At 40.6% G+C, this 25,048-nt stretch overlaps 1 protein-coding gene across 2 annotated transcripts in view; it reads left to right on the forward strand.

The window, feature by feature from the left end:
* Positions 1–661: 661 nt before the first annotated feature.
* Positions 662–25,048, forward strand: part of LOC109880849 (CXXC-type zinc finger protein 1) — a 39,240-nt gene continuing 14,853 nt past the window's right edge. For both annotated transcript variants that reach the window (XM_031804267.1, XM_031804268.1), the window contains exons 1-8: positions 662–831; positions 1,556–1,686; positions 2,002–2,102; positions 2,297–2,592; positions 9,589–9,744; positions 10,061–10,216; positions 10,664–10,774; positions 19,995–20,209. In XM_031804267.1, coding sequence (XP_031660127.1) covers positions 829–831; positions 1,556–1,686; positions 2,002–2,102; positions 2,297–2,592; positions 9,589–9,744; positions 10,061–10,216; positions 10,664–10,774; positions 19,995–20,209 — 1,169 coding nt within the window. In that variant the 5' untranslated portion in view covers positions 662–828. The remainder of the gene's footprint in view (positions 832–1,555; positions 1,687–2,001; positions 2,103–2,296; positions 2,593–9,588; positions 9,745–10,060; positions 10,217–10,663; positions 10,775–19,994; positions 20,210–25,048) is intronic.

A 25,048-nucleotide genomic window follows, 5' to 3' on the forward strand; every position in this document is an offset into this window, starting at 1 on the left:
GCGGACAGTGCGTTTATCAACAAAGAGCCGCATATATTGGCCCCAAAATAACACATCTGATTTATTGTTGTTTCTTTTCGGGGTGTGGAGAAAAGTGAGGCGTGGTATCCGTTAATTAAACAGTAATTCAACTTTGTCTGGACTTACTGAGAATGTTATTGTAGTTGAATTCTTCTGTTTGGTTATTTCAGTTGCCTGAGTTGCTTTCAACATCATTGCTGCCAGTTTTTAAGCCTTTTGTAAAAAGCTAAGATAGCTGGTAGAGGCAGAAGGGAACAATAATAAAATGTTCTGTTGAGACCTCCAGTTGGCTCCTCTTTCCAATACTAAGAGGTTTAAAAAAAAGTGTTGTGATATAACGGTTACCTCATTGAAAATGTATGTGAAGTTGATATTTGGCTGTATCCCCGATCCCCAATGAATAAAAATACGTATTTTCAACGTCCTGAAAGATAGGTAAAATACCTATTTTTGAGCACCTAAATGAACCTGATGAAAATATATATATTTTTGTATTGTTTCATGTTGGGGTGGTACGCAATACTTTTCAGATCAGAGTTGTAGAAATTGGACTTGCATTATCTCCTAACAAACAGCAGGTGGCGCGCTACCTCAAAAGGCTACTTGTGGCTCGCTTTGACAATAACCAAAGAAGGAGGAACCGGAAGCAACCATTTTCTGCAGATGTTTTGAACCAAAATCGTGCTAAATAAAAACATCTAAATGTGAAATCAAATGTTTTATTTTATCATGCAGTGGTTGGACATTATTTCTCTACTCTACCTGGTTTTTCTGTAAGTGTCTCGCCCAACGCGATCCCCAGTCATCATGGTAAGTGAAAGAGCATCTCATCATTTTCAGCATCTAGCCATAGGGCATTGTCCATCTTCACAAAGCGGGATGATACGGTGATGTGTGTATGTGCGATTCTGCATCGCAAACCAGGTTTATATTCGTTTTTCTAGTCATGGTCGTTTCATGTTAAAAATTCTGATATACATTCATTCATTCATTAATTCGTTCAAAGTCAAATGAAAAACAAATCAAAGTTTACACAAGCAGCCCAATTAAATATTGCCAACATTTTTCCCAATTATTGCCAACATTTGTCGAAATATTGGCAAAGAGCTGATTTGATTGGTCAAAATATTATTTTAGTGGAAGATCAGAATTGGGCTGCCAGTGTTACCACCGAGCAACAAGATGAATACAGTTTTTAATAATATACTTTTTAATATGGATACCTAAAGCCAAATTCCAATTTCCTTAGTCAATCTATTATAATTTTTTCTTTACTAAATATTGATTCTTCCTCTCATCTTTGTTGACATAATAAGAATTGAGCTAATTTAGGCTATCATCATCATGGGCAAATACACACACACACACACACACACACACACACACACACACACACACACACACACACACACACACACACACACACACACACACACACACACACACACACACACACACACACAAACACACGCACACGCGCACACACACACACTCCGGATGTATCAAATGTTGCTTCTGCTCCTCTACCCCTCAGGACAGTCACAGTGAGGTATCAGACCTCGACCCAGCCCCTGGCCCTGACAGACCTGTAGGACCCATGATGGAGGGGGGAAACGCACCTGTCTACTGTATCTGTCGCAGACCTGACATCAACTGCTTCATGATGTAACTGTCTGTCTGTCTGTCTGTCTGTCTGTCAGTCTGTCTGTGTCCGTCTCTGTCTGTCCTGTCTGTCTGTCTGTCTGTCTGTCTGTCTGTCTGTCTGTCTGTCTGTCTGTCTGTCTGTCTGTCTGTCTGTCTGTCTGTCTGTCTGTCTGTCTGTCTGTCTGTCAGTCAGTCAGTCAGTCAGTCAGTCTGTCTGTGTCTGTCTGTCTGTCTGTCTGTCTGTCTGTCTGAACGAACGAACAAAGATGACAAACAACAGATGGACGGTGGAACAGGCCTCTCATATATGTGTTTCCGCTGTCTCTGTCTCTGCAGTGGTTGTGACTGCTGTAACGAGTGGTTTCATGGTGACTGCATCGGCATATCAGAGAAGGCAGCTAAAGTCATCCGGGTGTGGTACTGTGAGAAATGTCGTGGTACGTCTGTCCTCTGTTTTAGTAATGATGATAACCAAACAATGCAGACGTGTCGAGAAAAAGAGACAAACACGAAAACCATGGCACTCCTTTTGTGATCTAAAATTAAACGGCCAATGAAGCAGTCTTAAAGGGATATGTACATCCAATCATTTAAATGAAATAAACTGACTGATTCTTGTGTTGTTATCTAGCCAAAGACGGGACCCTGGAGATAAAGTATCGTCCCAAGAAGACCAAGGAGAAGATGGAGAAGGAGACGGGAGACCAGGGGAAGAAGGAGACGGGAGACCAGGAGAAGAAGGAGATGGGCGACCAGGAGAAGAAGGAGACGGGAGACCAGGACAAGACGGAGAAGGAGACGGGAGACCAGGAGAAGACGGAGACGGGAGACCAGGAGAAGACGGAGAAGGAGACGGGAGACCAGGAGAAGACAGAGAAGCAGCATCACACTCCAGACCTGAATATAGAACACCGCCGAGGTTCACGGGTAACAACCAATAATTCACTGAATATATACAGTGCCTTCAGAAAGTGTTCACACCCCTTGACATTTTCCACATGTTGTTGTGTTACAGCCTGAAATTAAAATTGATTAAATGTAGATTTGTTTTGGTCACTGGCCTACACACAATACCCCATAATGACATCACAATACCCCATGATGACATCACAATGCCCCATGATGACATCACAAAACCCCTTAATGACAAAGTGGAATATAAAAAAAAATATATATAAAAAATTGTGCAGTTTAATTACAAATGAATTACTGAAATGTCTTGAGTCAATAAGTATTTCACCCTTTTGCTATGGCAACATAAGTTCAGGAGTAAAAATGTGCTTAAACAAGTCACATAATACGTTTCATGACTAACTCTGTGGACTCCCTCTGTGGACTCACTCTGTGGACTCCCTCTGTGGACTCACTCTGTGGACTCCCTCTGTGGACTCACTCTGTGGACTCCCTCTGTGGACTCACTCTGTGGACTCCCTCTGTGGACTCACTCTGTGGACTCCCTCTGTGGACTCACTCTGTGGACTCAAATCTGATTCCTGGCCATGCACCTTATGTCTGAACGGTCAAATCTGATTCCTGGCCATGCACCTTGTGTCTGAGCGGTCAAATCTGATTCCTGGCCATGCGCCTTGTGTCTGAACGGTCAAATCTGATTACTGGCCATGCGCCTTGTGTCTGAACGGTCAAATCTGATTCCTGGCCATGCACCTTATGTCTGAACGGTCAAATCTGATTCCTGGCCATGCACCTTGTGTCTGAGCGGTCAAATCTGACTCCTGGCCATGCGCCTTGTGTCTGAACGTTCAAATCTGATTACTGGCCATGCGCCTTGTGTCTGAACGGTCACATCTGATTCCTGGCCATGTACCTTGTGTCTGAACGGTCAAATCTGATTCCTGGCCATGCACCTTGTGTCTGAACGGTCAAATCTGATTCCTGGCCATGCACCTTGTGTCTGAACGGTCAAATCTGATTCCTGGCCATGCGCTTTGTGTCTGAACGGTCAAATCTGATATTTGCCCTCAAGTGGTTTTTCGACTGTTATTTGACATATCTTATTGCTTGTTTGCTGCTCTGTTGACAGTTTGACAACAACATTTGGTAGCTTGTTCATTATTTACAAACAAATGAGTGAATGTGTTAAAATCTAAACAGCTACCTAGCTAGCTAATCGACTGTTGTGGCTAGCTAGCTAGTCGACTGTTGTGTCTAGCTAGCTAGTCGACTGTTGTGTCTAGCTAGCTAGTCGACTGTTGTGTCTAGCTAGCTATTCGACTGTTGTGTCTAGCTACCTGGTCGACTGTTGTGTCTAGCTAGCTAGTCGACTGTTGTGTCTAGCTAGCTAGTCGACTGTTGTGTCTAGCTAGCTAGTCGACTGTTGTGTCTAGCTAGCTATTCGACTGTTGTGTCTAGCTAGCTAGTCGACTGTTGTAACTAAATAGCTAGTAGACTGTTGTGTCTAGCTAGCTATTCGACTGTTGTGTCTAGCTAGCAAGTCGACTGTTGTGGCTAGCTAGCAAGTCGACTGTTGTGGCTAGCTAACTAGTCGACTGTTGTGGCTAGCTAACTAGTCGACTGTTGTGGCTAGCCAAAAAGGACTTGTTTTGAAAGTTGGATCCTTTGAGGCTTTAAAAGTCTTCTGACACTATGGTTTTTAACGTTCAAAGCAATTGGGAAACATCCATGGTAGGCATTATTGTCACCTTATCTTGATACATAACTTTTGAGTGATAGGAAACACGAGCACCACCGCCAATCAGCCTATACCAGTAGTTAACCAACCTTTTCCGGTTACTGAACCACCAACTGATGTACCCCCTCATGTCCATTTTACCAGTAAGTCTATGGTTTCACGAGGCTTCTCAAGTACCCCCTGTGGATAGGCCAGGTACGCCCAGGTGTCCTAGTACCCCCTGTGGATAGACCATGTACCCCCAGGGTCCTAGTACCCCCTGTGGATAGGCCAGGTACCCCCAGGGATCCTAGTTCCCCCTGTGGATAGGCCAGGTACCCCCAGGGGTCCTTGTACCCCCTGTGGATAGGCCAGGTACCCCCAGGGTCCTAGTACCCCCTGTGGATAGGCCAGGTAGCCCCATGGATCCCAGTTCCCCCTGTGGATAGGCCAGGTACCCCCAGGGGTCCTAGTACCCCCTGTGGATAGGCCAGGTACCCCCAGGGTCCTAGTACCCCCTGTGGATAGGCCAGGTACCCCCAGGGTCCTAGTACCCCCTGTGGATAGGCCAGGTACCCCCAGGTGTCCTAGTACCCCCTGTGGATAGACCATGTACCCCCAGGGTCCTAGTTCCCCCTGTGGATAGGCCAGGTACCCCCAGGATCCTAGTTCCCCCTGTGGATAGGCCAGGTACCCCCAGGGGTCCTAGTACCCCTTGTGGATAGGCCAGGTACCCCCAGGGATCCTAGTACCCCCTGTGGATAGACCAGGTACCCCCAGGGTCCTAGTACCCCCTGGGGATAGGCCAGGTACACCCAGGGTCCTAGTACCCCCTGTGGATAGGCCAGGTACCCCCAGTGTCCTAGTTCCCGCTGTGGATAGGCCAGGTACTCCCAGGGTCCTAGTTCCCCCTGTGGATAGGCCAGGTACCCCCAGGGTCCTAGTTTCCCCTGTGGATAGGCCAGGTACCCCCAGGGTCCTAGTTCCCCCTGTGGATAGACCAGGTACCCCCAGGGATCCTAGTACCCCCTGTGGATAGGCCAGGTACCCCCTGGGTCTTTGTACCCCCGGTGGATAGACCAGTTACCTCCAGGGATCCTAGTTCCCCATGTGGATAGGACAGGTACCTCCAGGGGTCCTAGTTCCCCCTGCCTGTGGATAGGCCAGGTACCTCCAGGGATCCTAGTACCCCCTGTGGATAGACCAGGTACCTCCAGTTGTCCTAGTTCCCCCTGTGGATAGACCAGGTACCCCCAGGGATCCTAGTACCCCCTGTGGATAGGCCAGGTTCCCCCTGAGTCCTAGTTCCCCCTGTGGATAGACCAGGTACCTCCAGGGGTCCTAGTTCCCCCTGTGGATAGACCAGGTACCCCCTGTGGATAGACCAGGTACCCCCAGGGATCCTAGTACCCCCTGTGGATAGGCCAGGTACCCCCTGGGTCCTAGTACCCCATGTGGCTAGACCACGTACCTCCAGGGATCCTAGTCCCCCCTGTGGATAGATCAGGTACCTCCAGGGGTCCTAGTTCCCCTGGCTGGGTACCACTGGCATACACCACTGAGCACACACCTGTCATTACTATGACAGCTAATGACTGGTGTCTGAATACACTGATTTGGTCACTTATAACTTGCTGTTTGAACAGTCAGTATTCCAAAATGGATTTGAAAAACAAAACTGATTTGAGCGTTAAGGCCTGCAGTGTGAACAAGGTTTATCTGATGAGAGGAGAGTCCCTCACTTCAGCTTCACTGTTTGGCAAACCCAGACATCCTAGGAAATGAAACCAAGGAAATATTTTGGTTTGCTTGTCCCTGATGCGATACCATGGACATATAACCAGGTTGTATGATTTATGAACGGTAAAGGGATATAGGAGAATCTACTTCATTCAGTCAGTTTGACACTTTTTTATAAACTATTCAACACTTGCTGTTCCGTTTTCAATCAAATCACAGTAGATAGCGGTCAAACTCTCCCTCCGTCTAAAGAAATTCAAATCCAACCAACCACAGCGCACACAAATTATACCGGTTAGGCGGGACAGTCAGCAGACTGCGTTGCTCACTTTGTGACTGACGAGGACCTATCCTATAAATAGATTGCTAGAAGATGCATATACTGTACTTCATTCTAGAGGGAGAGGGCTTGACAGACTAGCGAATTTAAACTTTTAATGTAAAAGTAGCCTAGTTAGTATGAAGTGAATAAAGTACACTTTGTTACACTAAAATCCCTAGACCTTTTGGCCCTGACGGAGACAAGGACTTCCCCAGAGAACACGGCTCCTCCAGCTGCTCTCTCGTCATCTGACTATGGGATGTCTCATAGTCTGAGAGCATCTGGTCGTCATGGTGATGGCACAGGGCTACTTATTTCTCCTAATTTTAGATGTTCTCTTCTCTCTCTTTTCTCTCATCTCCTCATTTGAATTCCGTTCTGTCACTGTCATTTGTCCACTCAAGCTTAATATTGCTGCCGTCTATCACCCACCAGGTGCCCTTGAAGAAGAGTTCCTCAATGAACTTGACACCTTGATTAGCTCATTTCCAGATGATGGCTGACTGCTCATCGTACTGGGAGACTTCAACCTCCCGACATTGACTCTTTTCTTTCCACCTCTTCCACCTGTTTGTCTCTTTTGACCTCACCCTTCCCCAGTCCCAGGCCATACGCTTGGACTCATCTTCACTAGAAGCTGTTCTTCTGCTAATCTCACTGCAACCTACATGTTTCTGATCACTACTTTGTCTCCTTGTATCTCCATCTCTCCTCCTACTCTACCCACTCAGCCCCTACCCAGATGGTCATACCCACTCCTCCAACCCTACCCACTCAGCCCCTACCCAGATGGTCATGCCCACTCAGCCCCTACCCAGATGGTCATGCTCACTCCTCCAACCCTACCCACTCAGCCCCTACCCAGATGGTCATACCCACTCAGCCCCTACCCACTCAACCCCTACCCAGATGGTCATACCCACTCCTCCAACCCTTCCCACTCAGCCCCTACCCACTCCCCCTACCCACTCAGCCCCTACCCAGATGGTCATACCCACTCAGCCCCTACCCACTCAGCCCCTACCCACTCAGCCCCTACCCACTCAGCCCCTACCCACTCCCCATACCCACTCAGCCCCTACCCATCATACGTCATCATAATTTTCGCTCTCTCTCCCACTACTGTTTCCTCTTCTATCATATCATCTCTCCCTTCTGTCTCATGACCCACCTCCTTTGACTCCCACTGTTCACTTAACTCCTGGTCGGCTCGAACTTCCGTGGCTAAGAGACTCAGCAGAGCGACAATGGTAGAAAACTAAACTTGTTCCCCCTCCCAGAGTGCAAATAACTTTGGTGTGACCCCTGGACAACACCCTGTCGTTCTCTGCAAACATTTAAAAAAAGAAGTGACTCGCTCCTGCAGGTTCATGCTCAACATCCGTAGAGAACGACCCTACCTCACACAGGAAGAGGAACATCCGTAGAGAACGACCCTACCTCACACAGGAAGAGGAACATCCGTAGAGTATGACCCTACCTCACACAGGAAGAGGAACATCCGTAGAGTATGACCCTACCTCACACAGGAAGAGGAACATCCATAGAGTACGACCCTACCTCACACAGGAAGAGGAACATCCATAGAGTACGACCCTACCTCACACAGGAAGTGGCGCAGGTCCTAATCCAGGCATTCATCATCTCCCGTCTGGACTACTGCAACTCTCTGTTGGCTGGGCTCCCCGCTTGTGCCTTCAAACCACTGCAACTTATCCAGAATGCCGCAGCCCACCCAGGTGTTTACCTTTCCCAAGTTTTCTCATGTCACCCCATTCCTCTGCACACTCCACTGGTTTCCAGTCGAAGCTCGCATCCACTACAAGACCCTGGTGCAAGAGGAACTGCCCAACTCTACCTTCAGGATATGCTCAAACCGAACATCCCAACCTGAGAACTCAGTTCTGCCACGTCTGGTCTCTTGGTTTTCACACCTTTACGACTGGGATATGTGTTCCCACCTAGCTATCTGAATATACTAACTACTGTGATATGTGGTTGTCCCACCTAGCTATCTGAATATACTAACTACTGTGATATGTGGTTTTCTCACCTAGCTGTCTGAATATACTAACTACTGTGATATGTGGTTGTCTCACCTAGCTATCTGAATATGAATATACTAACTACTGTGATATGTGATTGTCCACCTAGCTATCTGAATATACTAACTACTGTGATATGTGGTTGTCCACCTAGCTATCTGAATATACTAACTACTGTGATATGTGGTTGTCTCACCTAGCTATCTGAATATACTAACTACTGTGATATGTGGTTGTCCCACCTAGCTATCTGAATATACTAACTACTGTGATATGTGGTTGTCCCACCTAGCTATCTGAATATACTAACTACTGTGATGTGGTTGTCTCACCTAGCTATCTAAAGATGAACTAACTGTAAATCGCTCTGGATAATAGCGTCTGCTAAATGACTAAAATGTCAATTGTACACAGGCAAAGATCTGATTGGTTAAAGGCCAATAAGTGGTAAAAAGATCAGACTTGGGCTGCCTGTATAAACCCAATGTGATTCCAATGTGATTCCAGTGTGATTCCAATGTGATTCCAATGTGATTCCAATGTGATTCCAATGTGATTCCAGTGTGATTCCAATGTGATTCCATTGTGATTCCAATGTGATTCCAGTGTGATTCCAATGTGATTCCAGTGTGATTCCATTGTGATTCCAGTGTGATTCCAATGTGATTCCAATGTGATTCCAGTGTGATTCCAATGCGATTCCAGTGTGATTCCAGTGTGATTCCAATGTGATTCCAGTGTGATTCCAGTGTGATTCCAATGTGATTCCAGTGTGATTCCAATGTGATTCCAGTGTGATTCCAATGTGATTCCAGTGTGATTCCAATGTGATTCCAATGTGATTCCAGTGTGATTCCAGTGTGATTCCAGTGTGATTCCAATGTGATTCCAGTGTGATTCCAATGTGATTCCAGTGTGATTCCAGTGTGATTCCAATGTGATTCCAGTGTGATTCCAGTGTGATTCCAATGTGATTCCAGTGTGATTCCAATGTGATTCCCGTGTGATTCCAATGTGATTCCAGTGTGATTCCAATGTGATTCCAATGTGATTCCAGTGTGATTCCAGTGTGATTCCAGTGTGATTCCAATGTGATTCCAGTGTGATTACAATGTGATTCCAGTGTGATTCCAGTGTGATTCCAATGTGATTCCAATGTGATTCCAGTGTGATTCCCTTGTGTGCAGGTGAAGCGTTCGGCCCGTATGTGTGGAGAGTGTGAGCCGTGCAGGAGGACTGAGGACTGTGCTCAGTGTGATTTCTGTAAAGACATGAAGAAGTTTGGAGGACCCAATAAGATCAGACAGAAGTGCAGGCTCCGGCAGTGTGACGTTCGAGCTCGGGTGAGTCCATAAAGGTAGATAGATGGTGCATTTGGACAGTAGACTATTTTAGTATTGGGCATTTGATTTATGCCTCCCCAGAAACCACGAAACCTTGACAAAATGGGGGTGCATTCTTTATTCATTCAACTAATGAAGCCTCTGAAATGGACATTGTTGTAGCGACATCTAACCCAAACACCTAGCAAACTCATCAAGGAGGTTTGGATTTCTTTACCTAAACGATGTTGGGTTGACATTCTGTCTCTCTCTCTGTCTCTCTCTCTGTCTCTCTCTCTGTCTCTCTCTCTCTGTCTCTCTCTCTCTCTCGCTGTAGAAAATGCTCCGTGTAAAAGATGAGGAGTTTGCCCTGTCTGGTCGGGGGGCCAGAGGGAGTCTGAGAAGAGGAGGGCCTCTGTTTGATGACTACAGTGAGAATGAGATGGAGCTCTACCAGCAGTACAAGGCTGCAGGCTACGAGGATAACAATATGGTACACACACACACACGGACGGACAGACAGACAGACAGACACACACACACACACGGACAGACAGACACACACACACACACACACACGGCCACCCGCTCACACACGGATGGACAGACAGACACACACACACACATACACACACACAGACACACACGGACGGACAGACAGACAGACAGACACACACACACACGGACGGACAGACAGACACACACACACGGACGGACAGACACACACGGACGGACGGACAGACAGACACACACACACACGGACACCCGCTCACACACGGACAGACAGACAGACAGACAGACACACGGACGGACGGACAGACAGACACACATACATACAGTATACTAGCTTTGTTAGTTAAACGTGATACATGAATACATTTTTATTGACTGATTGATCGATTCATTTATTGATTGATTATCTCCTGTGGTATCTATGCAGCCATGGCATAGTGATGATGAGGAAGCGGCCTTTGACCCCGTGCAGCGGAAGAGGGCTGTGAAGGTCAAGCACGTCAAGAGACGAGAGAAGAGATGGGACAAGAAGGACAAGGTACAGAAGGCACTAGACCTTTCTCCATAACGCCATGGGACGTGTTTTGTGTTGCAAAAGCAATGTGGGGGAAAAAACAGTCGAATTGACCATAAACCTAATTGTAATCTGGCAGCGTGATTTAATTTCAAACTTTTCTTCAACAATGCGTAATATATTTACAGAGATATATTAGAGGGATATTATAGAGAAAGATATTATAGAGATTTTATAGAGACATATAATAGAGAGAGATGTTATAGAGATATATTATAGAGAGATATATTATAGAGAGATATATTATAGAGAGATATATTATAGAGAGATATATTATAGATATATATATTATAGAGAGATATATTATAGATATATATATTATAGAGAGATATAATATAGAGAGATATATTATAGATATATTATAGAGAGATATATTATAGAGAAATATGTTATAGAGAGATATATTATAGAGAAATATGTTATAGAGAGATATTATAGAGAGATATATTATAGAGAGATATATCATAGAGATATATATTAGAGATTTTATAGAGAGATATAATAGAGAGAGATGTTATAGAGAGAGATGTTATAGAGAGAGATATATTATAGAGATATATATTATAGAGAAATATATTATAGAGATATATATTATAGAGAGATATATTATAGAGAAATATGTTAGAGATATTATAGAGAGATATATTTTAAAGAGATATATTATAGATATATTATAGAGATATTATAGAGGGAGATATATTATAAAGAGATATATTATAGATGTATTATAGAGATATATTATAAAGAGATATATTATAGATATATTATAGAGAAATATGTTATAGAGATATAGAGAGATATATTATAGAGAGATATATTATAAAGAGATATATTATAGAGATATTATAGAGGGAGATATATTATAAAGAGATTTATTATAGATATATTTTTTATTTGATTTATTTCACCTTTATTTAACCAGGTAGGCTAGTTGAGAACAAAAAGTTCTCATTTGCAACTGGCCAAGATAAAGCATAGCAGTGTGAACAGACAACACAGAGTTACACATGGAGTAAACAATTAACAAGTCAATAACACAGTAGAAAAAAAGGGGGAGTCTATATACAATGTGTGCAAAAGGCATGAGGAGGTAGGCGAATAATTACAATTTTGCAGATTAACACTGGAGTGATAAATGATCAGATGGTCATGTACAGGTAGAGATATTGGTGTGCAAAAGAGCAGAAAAGTAAATAAATAAAAACAGTATGGGGATGAGGTAGGTGAAAATGGGTGGGCTATTTACCAATAGACTATGTACAGCTGCAGTGATCGGTTAGCTGCTCAGATAGCTGATGTTTGAAGTTGGTGAGGGAGATAAAAGTCTCCAACTTCAGCGATTTTTGCAATTCGTTCCAGTCACAGGCAGCAGAGTACTGGAACGAAAGGCGGCCAAATGAGGTGTTGGCTTTAGGGATTATCAGTGAGATACACCTGCTGGAGCGCGTGCTACGGATGGGTGTTGCCATCGTGACCAGTGAACTGAGATAAGGCGGAGCTTTACCTAGCATGGACTTGTAGATGACCTGGAGCCAGTGGGTCTGGCGACGAATATGTAGCGAGGGCCAGCCGACTAGAGCATACAAGTCGCAGTGGTGGGTGGTATAAGGTGCTTTAGTGACAAAACGGATGGCACTGTGATAGACTGCATCCAGTTTGCTGAGTAGTGTGTAGGAAGCCATTTTGTAGATGACATCGCCGAAGTCGAGGATGGGTAGGATAGTCAGTTTTACTAGGGTAAGCTTGGCGGCGTGAGTGAAGGAGGCTTTGTTGCGGAATAGAAAGCCGACTCTTGATTTGATTTTCGATTGGAGATGTTAGATATGAGTCTGGAAGGAGAGTTTGCAGTCTAGCCAGACACCTAGGTACTTATAGATTTCCACATATTCAAGGTCGGAACCATCCAGGGTGGTGATGCTAGTCGGGCATGCGAGTGCAGGCAGCGATCGGTTGAAAAGCATGGATTTGGTTTTACTAGCGTTTAAGAGCAGTTGGAGGCCACGGAAGGAGTGTTGTATGGCATTGAAGCTCGTTTGGAGGTTAGATAGCACAGTGTCCAATGACGGGCCGAAAGTATATAGAATGGTGTCGTCTGCGTAGAGGTGGATCAGGGAATCGCCCGCAGCAAGAGCAACATCATTGATATATACAGAGAAAAGAGTCGGCCTGAGAATTGAACCCTGTGGCACCCCCATAGAGACTGCCAGAGGACCGGACAGCATGCCCTCCGATTTGACACACTGAACTCTGTCTGCAAAGTAATTGGTGAACCAGGCAAGGCAGTCATCCGAAAAACCGAGGCTACTGAGTCTGCCGATAAGAATATGGTGATTGACAGAGTCGAAAGCCTTGGCAAGGTCGATGAAGACGGCTGCACAGTACTGTCTTTTATCGATGGCAGTTATGATATCGCTTAGTACCTTGAGTGTGGCTGAGGTGCACCCGTGACCGGCTCGGAAACCAGATTGCACAGCGGAGAAGGTACGGTGGGATTCGAGATGGTCAGTGACCTGTTTGTTGACTTGGCTTTCGAAGACCTTAGATAGGCAGGGCAGGATGGATATAGGTCTATAACAGTTTGGGTCCAGGGTGTCTCCCCCTTTGAAGAGGGGGATGACTGCGGCTGCTTTCCAATCCTTGGGGATCTCAGACGATATGAAAGAGAGGTTGAACAGGCTGGTAATAGGGGTTGCGACAATGGCGGCGGATAGTTTCAGAAATAGAGGGTCCAGATTGTCAAGCCCAGCTGATTTGTACGGGTCCAGGTTTTGCAGCTCTTTCAGAACATCTGCTATCTGGATTTGGGTAAAGGAGAACCTGGAGAGGCTTGGGCGAGGAGCTGCGGGGGGGGGGGGGGTGGAGCTGTTGGCCGAGGTTGGAGTAGCCAGGCGGAAGGCATGGCCAGCCGTTGAGAAATACTTATTGAAGTTTTCGATAATCATGGATTTATCGGTGGTGACCGTGTTACCTAGCCTCAGTGCAGTGGGCAGCATTATAGATATATTATAGAGAGATATATTATAGAGATATATATTATAGAGATATTATAGAGAGAGATATTATAGATATATTATAGAGATATTATAGAGAGAGATATTATAGAGAGATATTATAGAGAGAGATATTATAGAGATATATTATAGAGATATTATAGAGAGATATATTATAGATATATTATAGAGAAATATATTATAGACATATTATAGAGAGATATTTTATAGACATATATAATAGAGATATTATAGAGATATATATTATAGAGAGAGATATTATAGATATATTATAGAGATATTATAGAGAGAGATATTATAGATATATTATAGAGAGATATATTATAGAGAAATATATTATAGAAATATTATAGAGAGAGATATTATAGAGATATTATAGAGAGAGATATTATAGAGAGAGATATTATAGAGATATATATTATAGAGAGAGATATTATAGATATATTATAGAGATATTATAAAGAGATATATTATTGAGATATTATAGAGAGAGATATTCTAGAAAGATGCTTTATAGAGAGATATATTATAGAGAGATATATTATAGATATATTATAGAGAGATATATTATAGAGATATATAATAGAGATATTATAGAGAGATATATTATGAAGATATAGAAAGGTATATAATAAAGAGATATTATAGAAAGATAAATTATAGATATATTATAGAGAAATATATTATAGACATATTATAGAGAGATATTTTATAGACATATATAATAGAGATATTATAGAGATATATATTATAGAGATATATATTATAGAGATATTATAGAGAGATATATTATAGAGATATATATTATAGAGAGATATATTATAGAGATATTATAGAGAAATATGTTAGAGATATATTATAGAGATATTATAAAGAGATATTATAGAGAGATATTATAGAGAGAGATATTATAGAGATATATTATAGAGATATTATAGAGAGATATATTATAGATATATTATAGAGAAATATATTATAGACATATTATAGAGAGATATTTTATAGAGATATATAATAGAGATATTATAGAGATATATATTATAGAGATATATATTATAGAGATATTATAGAGATAATATAGAGAGATATATTATAGAGATATTATAGAGAGAGATATTATAGATATATTATAGAGATATTATAGAGAGAGATATTATAGAGAGATATATTATAGAGATATTATAGAGAGATATATTATAGAGATATTATAGAGAGATATATTATAGAGAGATATATTATAGAGATATTATAGAGAGATATATTATAGAGAGATATATTATAGAGATATTATAGAGAGAGATATTATAGAGAGATATATTATAGAGATATTATAGAGAGATATATTATAGATATATTATAGAGAGATATATTATAGATATATTATAGAGAAATATATTATAGAAATATTATAGAGAGATATTATAGAGAGATATTATAGAGATATAATAGAGAGATATATTATAAAGAGATATATTATTGAGATATTATAGAGAGTGATATTATAGAGAGATATATTATAGAGAGATATATTATAAAGAGATATATTATAGAGATATTATAGAGAGAGATATTCTAGAAAGATGCTTTATAGAGAGATATATTATAGAGAGATATATTATAGATATATTATAGAGAGATATATTATAGAGATATATAATAGAGATATTATAGAGAGATATATTATGAAGATATAGAAAGGTATATAATAAAGAGATATTATAGAAAGATAAATTATAGATATATTATAGAGAGATATATATTACAGAGAGATATATTATAGATATGTTATGGAGATATAGAGAGATATATTATAAAGATATATAATAGAAAGATATATTATAGATATATTATAGAGAGATATATATTATAGAGAGATATATTATAGAGAGAGATATATTATAGAGATATATATTATAGAGATATATATTGTAGAGATATATTATAGAAAGATGTATTATAGAGAGATATATTATAGAGATATATATTATAGAGAGATATATTATAGAGATGTATATTATAGATATATTATAGAGAAATATATATTATTGAGAGATATATTATAGATATATTATGGAGATATAGAGATATATATATTATAGAGAGATATATTATAGAGAGATATATATACATTATAGAGATATATATTATAGAGAGATATATTATAGAGAGATATATTATAGAAATATATATTATATATATATTATAGATATATTATGGAGATATAGAGATATATATATTATAGAGAGAGATATTATAGAGAGATATATATACATTATAGAGATATATATTATAGAGAGACATATAATAGAGAGATATTATAGAGATATATTATAGCGATATATTATAGAGAGATATATTATAGAGATATAAAGAGATATATATTATGACATATATATGATATATATGACTCCTTGCTGTCCCCAGTCCACCTGGCCATGCTGCTGCTCCAGTTTCAACTTCCACCTGACTGTGCTGCTGCTCCAGTTTCAACTGTTCTGCCTTATTATTATTCGACCATGCTGGTCATTTATGAACATTTGAACATCTTGGCCATGTTCTGTTATAATCTCCACCCGGCACAGCCAGAAGAGGACTGGCCACCCCACATAGCCTGGTTCCTCTCTAGGTTTCTTCCTAGGTATTGGCCTTTCTAGGGAGTTTATCCTAGCCACCGTGCTTCTACACCTGCATTGCTTGCTGTTTGGGGTTTTAGGCTGGGTTTCTGTACAGCACTTTGAGATATCAGCTGATGTACGAAGGGCTATATAAATACATTTTATTTGATTTGATCTGAAGTTATAGAGAGATATATTATGGAGATATAGAAAGATATATAATAAAGAGATATTATAGAAAGATATATTATAGATATATTATAGAGAGATATATATTACAGAGAGATATATTATAGATATGTTATGGAGATATAGAGAGATATATTATAAAGATATATATTATAGAAAGATATATTATAGATATATTATAGCGATATATATTATAGAGAGATATATATTATAGAGATATATATATTATAGAGATATATTGTAGAGATATATTATAGAAAGATGTATTATAGAGAGATATATTATAGAGAGATATATTATAGTGATATATTTTATAGAGACATATATTATAGAGATATATATTATAGAGAGATATATTATAGAGATATATATTATAGAAATATATATTATAGATATATTATAGAGAAATATATATTATTGAGAGATATATTATAGATATATTATGGAGATATAGAGATATATATATTATAGAGAGATATAGATATTAGAGAGATATATATTATAGAGAGATATATTATAGAGATATATATTATAGAAATATATATTATAGATATATTATAGAGAAATATATATTATTGAGAGATATATTATAGATATATTATGGAGATATAGAGATATATATTATAGAGAGATATATTATAGAGAGATATATATTATAGAAATATATACTATAGAGAAATATATATTATTGAGAGATATATTATAGTGATATATTTTATGGAGAGATATATTATAGAGAGATATATTATAGAGATATATTATAGCGATATATATTATGGATATATTATAGAGAGATATTATAGAGAGATATGTTATAGAGATATAAAGAGATATATATTATAGAGAGATATATTATGGAGATATAGAGAGATATATTATAAAGAGTTATATTATAGAGATATACTATTGAGAGAGATTATGGAGATATAGAGAGATATACTATAGAGAGATATATTATAGAGATATACTATAGAGAGATATATTATAGAGATATAAAGAGATATATATTATAGAGAGATATATTATGGAGATATAGAGAGATATATTATAGAGATATACTATAGAGATATACTATAGAGAGATACATTATGGAGATATAGAGAGATATACTATAGAGAGATATATTATGGAGAGATATATTATGGAGATATAGAGAGATATATTATAGAGATATATATTATAGAGATATATATAAGGAGAGATATATTATAGAGATATAGAGATATACTATAGAGAGATATATTATAGAGGTATACTATAGAGAGATATATTATAGAGATATACTATAGAGAGATATATTATAGAGATATATAATAGAGATATATTATGGAGAGATATATTATAGAGATATACTATAGAGAGATATATTATAGAGATATACTATAGAGAGATATATTATAGAGATATACTATAGAGAGATATATTATAGAGATATATAATAGAGATATACTATAGAGAGATATATTATAGAGATATATAATAGAGATATACTATAGAGAGATATACTATAGAGAGATATATTATAGAGATATATATTATAGAGATAAAGAGATATCTAATAGAGATATACTATGGAGAGATATAAAGAGATATATATAATAGAGATATATATTATAGAGAGATATATTATAGAGACATATATTATAGAGATATTATAGAGAGATATATTATAGAGATATACTATAGAAACATATAGGAGGGTCTGCTGTCCGGACCTCTGGCAGTCTCTATGGGGGTGCCACAGGGTTCAATTCTTGGACCGACTCTCTTCTCTGTATACATCAATGAGGTCGCTCTTGCTGCTGGTGAGTCTCTGATCCACCTCTACGCAGACGACACCATTCTGTATACTTCCGGCCCTTCTTTGGACACTGTGTTTACAACCCTCCAGGCAAGCTTCAATGCATACAACTCTCCTTCCGTGGCCTCCAATTGCTCTTAAATACAAGTAAAACTAAATGCATGCTCTTCAACCGATCGCTACCTGCACCTACCCGCCTGTCCAACATCACTACTCTGGACGGCTCTGACTTAGAATACGTGGACAACTACAAATACTTAGGTGTCTGGTTAGACTGTAAACTCTCCTTCCAGACCCATATCAAACATCTCCAATCCAAAGTTAAATCTAGAATTGGCTTCCTATTTCGCAACAAAGCATCCTTCACTCATGCTGCCAAACATACCCTTGTAAAACTGACCATCCTACCAATCCTCGACTTTGGCGATGTCATTTACAAAATAGCCTCCAATACCCTACTCAACAAATTGGATGCAGTCTATCACAGTGCAATCCGTTTTGTCACCAAAGCCCCATATACTACCCACCATTGCGACCTGTACGCTCTCGTTGGCTGGCCCTCGCTTCATACTCGTCGCCAAACCCACTGGCTCCATGTCATCTACAAGACCCTGCTAGGCAAAGTCCCCCCTTATCTCAGCTCGCTGGTCACCATAGCATCTCCCACCTGTGGCACACGCTCCAGCAGGTATATCTCTCTAGTCACCCCCAGAACCAATTCTTTCTTTGGCCGCCTCTCCTTCCAGTTCTCTGCTGCCAATGACTGGAACGAACTACAAAAATCTCTGAAACTGGAAACACTTATCTCCCTCCCTAGCTTTAAGCACCAACTGTCAGAGCAGCTCACAGATTACTGCACCTGTACATAGCCCACCTATAATTTAGCCCAAACAACTACCTCTTTCCCAACTGTATTTAATTGTATTTATTTATTTATTTTGCTCCTTTGCACCCCATTATTTTTATTTCTATTTTGCACATTCTTCCATTGCAAAACTACCATTCCAGTGTTTTACTTGCTATATTGTATTTACTTTGCCACCATGGCCTTTTTGCCTTTACCTCCCTTCTCACCTCATTTGCTCACATTGTATATAGACTTGTTTATACTGTATTATTGACTGTATGTTTGTTTTACTCCATGTGTAACTCTGTGTTGTTGTTTGTGTCGAACTGCTTTGCTTTATCTTGACCAGGTCGCAATTGTAAATGAGAACTTGTTCTCAACTTGCCTACCTGGTTAAATAAAGGTGAAATAAAATAAATAAATAAAATATATTATAGAGAGATATATTATAGAGATATAGAGATACTATAGAGAGATATATTATGGAGATATAGAGAGATATATTATAGAGATATTATAGAGAGAGATATTATAGAGATATTATAGAGAGAGATATTATAGAGAGATATATTATGGAGATATAGAGAGATATATTATAGAGATATTATAGAGAGAGGTATTATAGATATATGATAAACGGTTGACTATTTCTGTACTGCTCAGTTGACTGAAGTCCAGTTAATCCAACCACCACCTATATTGTCCCTTGTTTCCCCTCCAGAAAGAGAAAGAGGTGCGTCGCCACAAGCAGAAGCAGAAGTACCGTGAGCGACTGAAGCACAGTGAGAGGGGTGGCGGGGGCGGTGGAGAGGCTCGGGGGGACAGTGGTGGAGGAGGAGGGGGGATGAGACAGTGTTTGGGACCAGGGTGTGTGGAGGTCGCCAGGGCCGGCTCCAAATACTGCTCAGAGGACTGCGGCATGAAACTGGCTACCAAGTAAGAGGAATTACTTATTAAACACACAACAGAATCATTTACGAAAACAATGTTAAGTAGCAAACCTTTAATCAATGTAAACTATTTATTGTCTGAATCACTTAAAGTTATGCTAAAACATTTAAAAAAAAATGTTTTATCACAAACATAATATAGTCTTTAAATGCACTGATCGGGCCTGTTTGTCTGATGAGAGTAGCAAACTTGAAGGAAACTTGTAGGAGAAACTTGTAGGAAAAAATTGAAGGAAACTTGTAGGAGAAACTTGAAGGAAACTTGTAGGAGAAACTTGTAGGAAAAAATTGAAGGAAACTTGTAGGAAAAAATTGAAGGAAACTTGTAGGAAAAAATTGAAGGAAACTTGTAGGAAAAAATTGAAGGAAACTTGTAGGAGGTCATAAGTGAGCTTTTCAAGAGGGAGAAAGTCAACAATCTGGTCAATCCACATTTTAAAAGATGAGAGAAGAATTAGAAGCCCACAGCTGGAAAATAGATTTCTTAGCAAAATATGTGATAGTCATAAACACATTTTCTCTGTCTGGATCAAGAACAAAGTCCTGCTGGACATTAGGAAGATAGAGACACGGGGTCATATCAAACTGTTCATCAAGTGTGCTCTGTGCAGCAGTATGTATAGTTGGCCAAAATATGGTAACCTCTCTACAACTCCAAAACACATGCGTATTGGTTCCGCTTTCAGAGGTACATCTTTTACAATCAGGTTAAACGTCTATTCATTCTATGGAGTCCCCAGGTAATAAAATGTGTATTGCATTTTAAAATCAGATTCCTTTTTATATTAGTAGAGGAGCCGTATACCCTGTCGCAAACCTCCGCCCATAACTCATCACTGATAGTCAAGACCAAGGTCCTTTTCCCAGATTATTAATCAAATTATTATTTTTATAAATGTTTTATTTAACCTTTATTTAATTAGACAAATCAATTAAGAACAAATTCTTAATTACAATGACGGCCTAGTGGGTTAATTGCCTTGTTCAAGGGCAGAATGATAGATTTTGTACCTCGTCAGCTCGGGGGATTCGATCTTGCAACCTTCCGGTTATTAGTCCAACGCTCTCTAACCACTAGGCTACCTGCCACCTCTACACTCTAACCACTTGGCTACCTGCCACCTCTACACTCTAACCACTAGGCTACCTGCCACCTCTACACTCTAACCACTAGGCTACCTGCCACCTCTACACTCTAACCACTCGGCTACCTGCCACCTCTACACTCTAACCACTAGGCTACCTGCCGTCCCTACACTCTAACCACTAGGCTACCTGCCACCTCTACACTCTAACCACTAGGCTACCTGCCGTCCCTTCACTCTAACCACTAGGCTACCTGCCACCTCTACACTCTAACCACTAGACAACCTGCCACCTCTACACTCTAACCACTAGACTACCTGCCACCTCTACACTCTAACCACTAGGCTACCTGCCACCTCTACACTCTAACCACTAGACTACCTGCCACCTCTACACTCTAACCACTAGGCTACCTGCCTCCTCTACACTCTAACCACTAGACTACCTGCCACCTCTACACTCTAACCACTAGACTACCTGCCAACTCTACACTCTAACCACTAGGCTACCTGCCGCCCCTACACTCTAACCACTAGACTACCTGCCACCTCTACACTCTAACCACTAGACTACCTGCCACCTCTACACTCTAACCACTAGGCTACCTGCCACCTCTACACTCTAACCACTAGACTACCTGCCACCTCTACACTCTAACCACTAGGCTACTTGCCGACTCACCATAATTTGCAAATAAATTCATTAAAAATCCTACAATGTGATTTTCTGGATTAGTTGAAGTGTACCTATGATGAAAATTACAGGCCTCTCTCATCTTTTTAAGTGGGAGAACTTGCACAATTGGTGGCTGACTAAATACTTTTTTGCCCCACTGTACATACCCACTTATACAAATATCCTTATCAAGAACAGACTTGCTGAGCCAGGTTTCAGAAAACACAACTACATCAGCATCAGTTGATTTAGCCCAAATCCTAAACCCATCAACTTTTGACAACAGGCTGCTGCGTAGATTTAAATGAAAAATACCAAAACCAGATCTTGATTTAAAATCAGAGGGGGTTTGGAGACATTGCATATCAGACATTGTTATGTCGATATAGGACTCGTTTTACTCAAATCAAATCAAATTTATTTATATAGCCCTTCGTACATCAGCTGATATCTCAAAGTGCTGTGGAGTGGTAGAAAAATGAGTTTTAATGACTCCAACCTAAGTGCAGGTAAACTTCTAACTTCACCTGTAAATGGGAGCCTCAATAATTCCATCAATACTGGAATCAATACTGCAGATCTGGTGTTTGGAACTGACAGATAGAGACAGTCTTCCATTGGAACTGACAGATACAGACAGTCTTCCATTGGAACTGACAGATAGAGACAGTCTTCCATTGGAACAGACAAATACAGACAGTCTTCCATTGGAACTGACAGGTATAGACAGTCTTCCATTAGAACAGACAGATAGAGACAGTCTTCCATTGGAACTGACAGATAGAGACAGTCTTCCATTGGAACTGACAGATAGACAGTCTTCCATTGGAACTGACAGATAGAGACAGTCTTCCATTGGAACTGACAGATAGACAGTCTTCCATTGGAACTGACAGATAGACAGTCTTCCATTGGAACTGACAGATAGACAGTCTTCCATTGGAACTGACAGATAGAGACAGTCTTCCATTGGAACTGACAGGTACAGACAGTCTTCCATTGGAACTGACAGATAGACAGTCTTCCATTGGAACTGACAGATAGACAGTCTTCCATTGGAACTGACAGATAGACAGTCTTCCATTGGAACTGACAGATAGACAGTCTTCCATTGGAACTGACAGATAGACAGTCTTCCATTGGAACATACATATTGTCTTCATAGAGCTGGTGAGTGGAAGATTGAGAGGACAAACAATGGACTTGTTCAAATGTATCTTATGGCCTGAAAACTTTTCCTACTGAGCAATTTTGTCTAAAATGAGAGGGAGGGATTTCTCAGGGTTGGATACGTAGAGCAAGACCGCGTAGAGAGAAATCTTGTGCTGAAGGCCGTCTGCAGAAACACCCATAATAGTTAGATTTCTCCTTATATGAATCTGCCAAAGGCTCCGCAGGGGGACAGAGAGCATCCTTGTCTTGTGCTTACTGGAGAACTTATTTGTATTGCTTTTAATCTTTTTAAATGAATTTATCTTATTAACACTTTGTTCTAGCTAGCTATTTGTGTAGGTGGCTATCAAGTAAACCCAATGGGAATCTGTCAGAATTCAGACCATTAACAGAAAGCTCCACTCCATCCTGTCAAATGCCTCCCAACCTCCAGTGAAGCTAGCAGGACAGTGGTGTGGAACACCTTCTCAGCCTCCAGTGAAGCCAGCAGGACAGGGGTGTGGAACACCTTCTCAGCCTCCAGTGAAGCCAGCAGGACAGGGGTGTGGAACACCTTCTCAGCCTCTAGTGAAGCCAGCAGGACAGGGGTGTGGAACACCTTCTCAGCCTCTAGTGAAGCCAGCAGGACAGGGGTGTAGAACACCTTCTCAGCCTCCAGCAGGACAGGAGTCTTCTGAGCGTTTATTTGATCAATAATATCAAAAAGTCAGAGAATGTTATCAGAAGAGTACCTGTCTCTAATAAATCCAGTTTGGTCCGCTTTTATTATTTTGGGAAGAAGATTGGACCAGAAGGACGAGCAGGATAGAGGGTCCTTGTCTTTTTTGAGCAACACTTTAATGTGGGCTGAGCTCAGTTTTTGCAAAAAAATATAATCTAGCATTGGCATGAAAATAGGGCTAAACTGGGGCCAAAAAGCTTTCTGGGAATCCATCTGGGCCTGGGGACTTGTTAGGTGGGCCTGGGGACTTGTTAGGTGGGCCTGGGGACTTGTTAGGTGGGCCTGGGGACTTGTTAGGTGGGCCTGGGCCTGGGGACTTGTTAGGTGGGCCTGGGCCTGGGGACTTGTTAGGTGGGCCTGGGCCTGGGGACTTGTTAGGTGGGCCTGGGGACTTGTTAGGTGGGCCTGGGGACTTGTTAGGTGGGCCTGGGCCTGGGGACTTGTTAGGTGGGCCTGGGGACTTGTTAGGTGGGCCTGGGCCTGGGGACTTGTTAGGTGGGCCTGGGGACTTGTTAGGTGGGCCTGGGCCTGGGGACTTGTTAGGTGGGCCTGGGGACTTGTTAGGTGGGCCTGGGCTTGGGGACTTGTTAGGTGGGCCTGGGGACTTGTTAGGTGGGCCTGGGGACTTGTTAGGTGGCATGGAGGTAATTGCCTCTAGGACCTCCTCAGGAGTGAAGGGGGAGATGAGATCTTCTTGGTCGGTTTCTGATAGTTTAGGTAGTGAGATTCCCTCTAGGAAGGAGTTCTGTTCTGTTTTCTCTCAGAAGTATATACTTTCAAGTAAAAATCATGAAAAGTTCAAATGCATCTTATTTGGATCATATGTGAACTCGTCATCAATGGTTTGGATGATTGTGGCCTTTTTTAAATTGCTAAGCAAGAAATCTGCTAGGCTTATTGCTATACTCATGGTGTTTCTGTTTAGTAAAGACAACTTGTTTTATCTCCCGTGTCACGTTCTGACCTTAGTTTCTTTGTTATGTCTTTATTTTAGTTTGGTCAGGGCGTGAGTTGGGGTGGGTAGTCTACGTTCTTTTTTCTATGTTGTGGTTTTGTGTTTGGCCTGGTATGATTCTCAATCAGAGGCTGGTGTCGTTCGTTGTCTCTGATTGAGAATCATATTTAGGCAGCCTTTTCCCCACCTGTGATTTGTGGGTGTTTATTTCCTGT

This window comes from Oncorhynchus kisutch, linkage group LG24, assembly GCF_002021735.2.
Source record: "Oncorhynchus kisutch isolate 150728-3 linkage group LG24, Okis_V2, whole genome shotgun sequence".
NCBI classification, from domain to species: domain Eukaryota; kingdom Metazoa; phylum Chordata; class Actinopteri; order Salmoniformes; family Salmonidae; genus Oncorhynchus; species Oncorhynchus kisutch.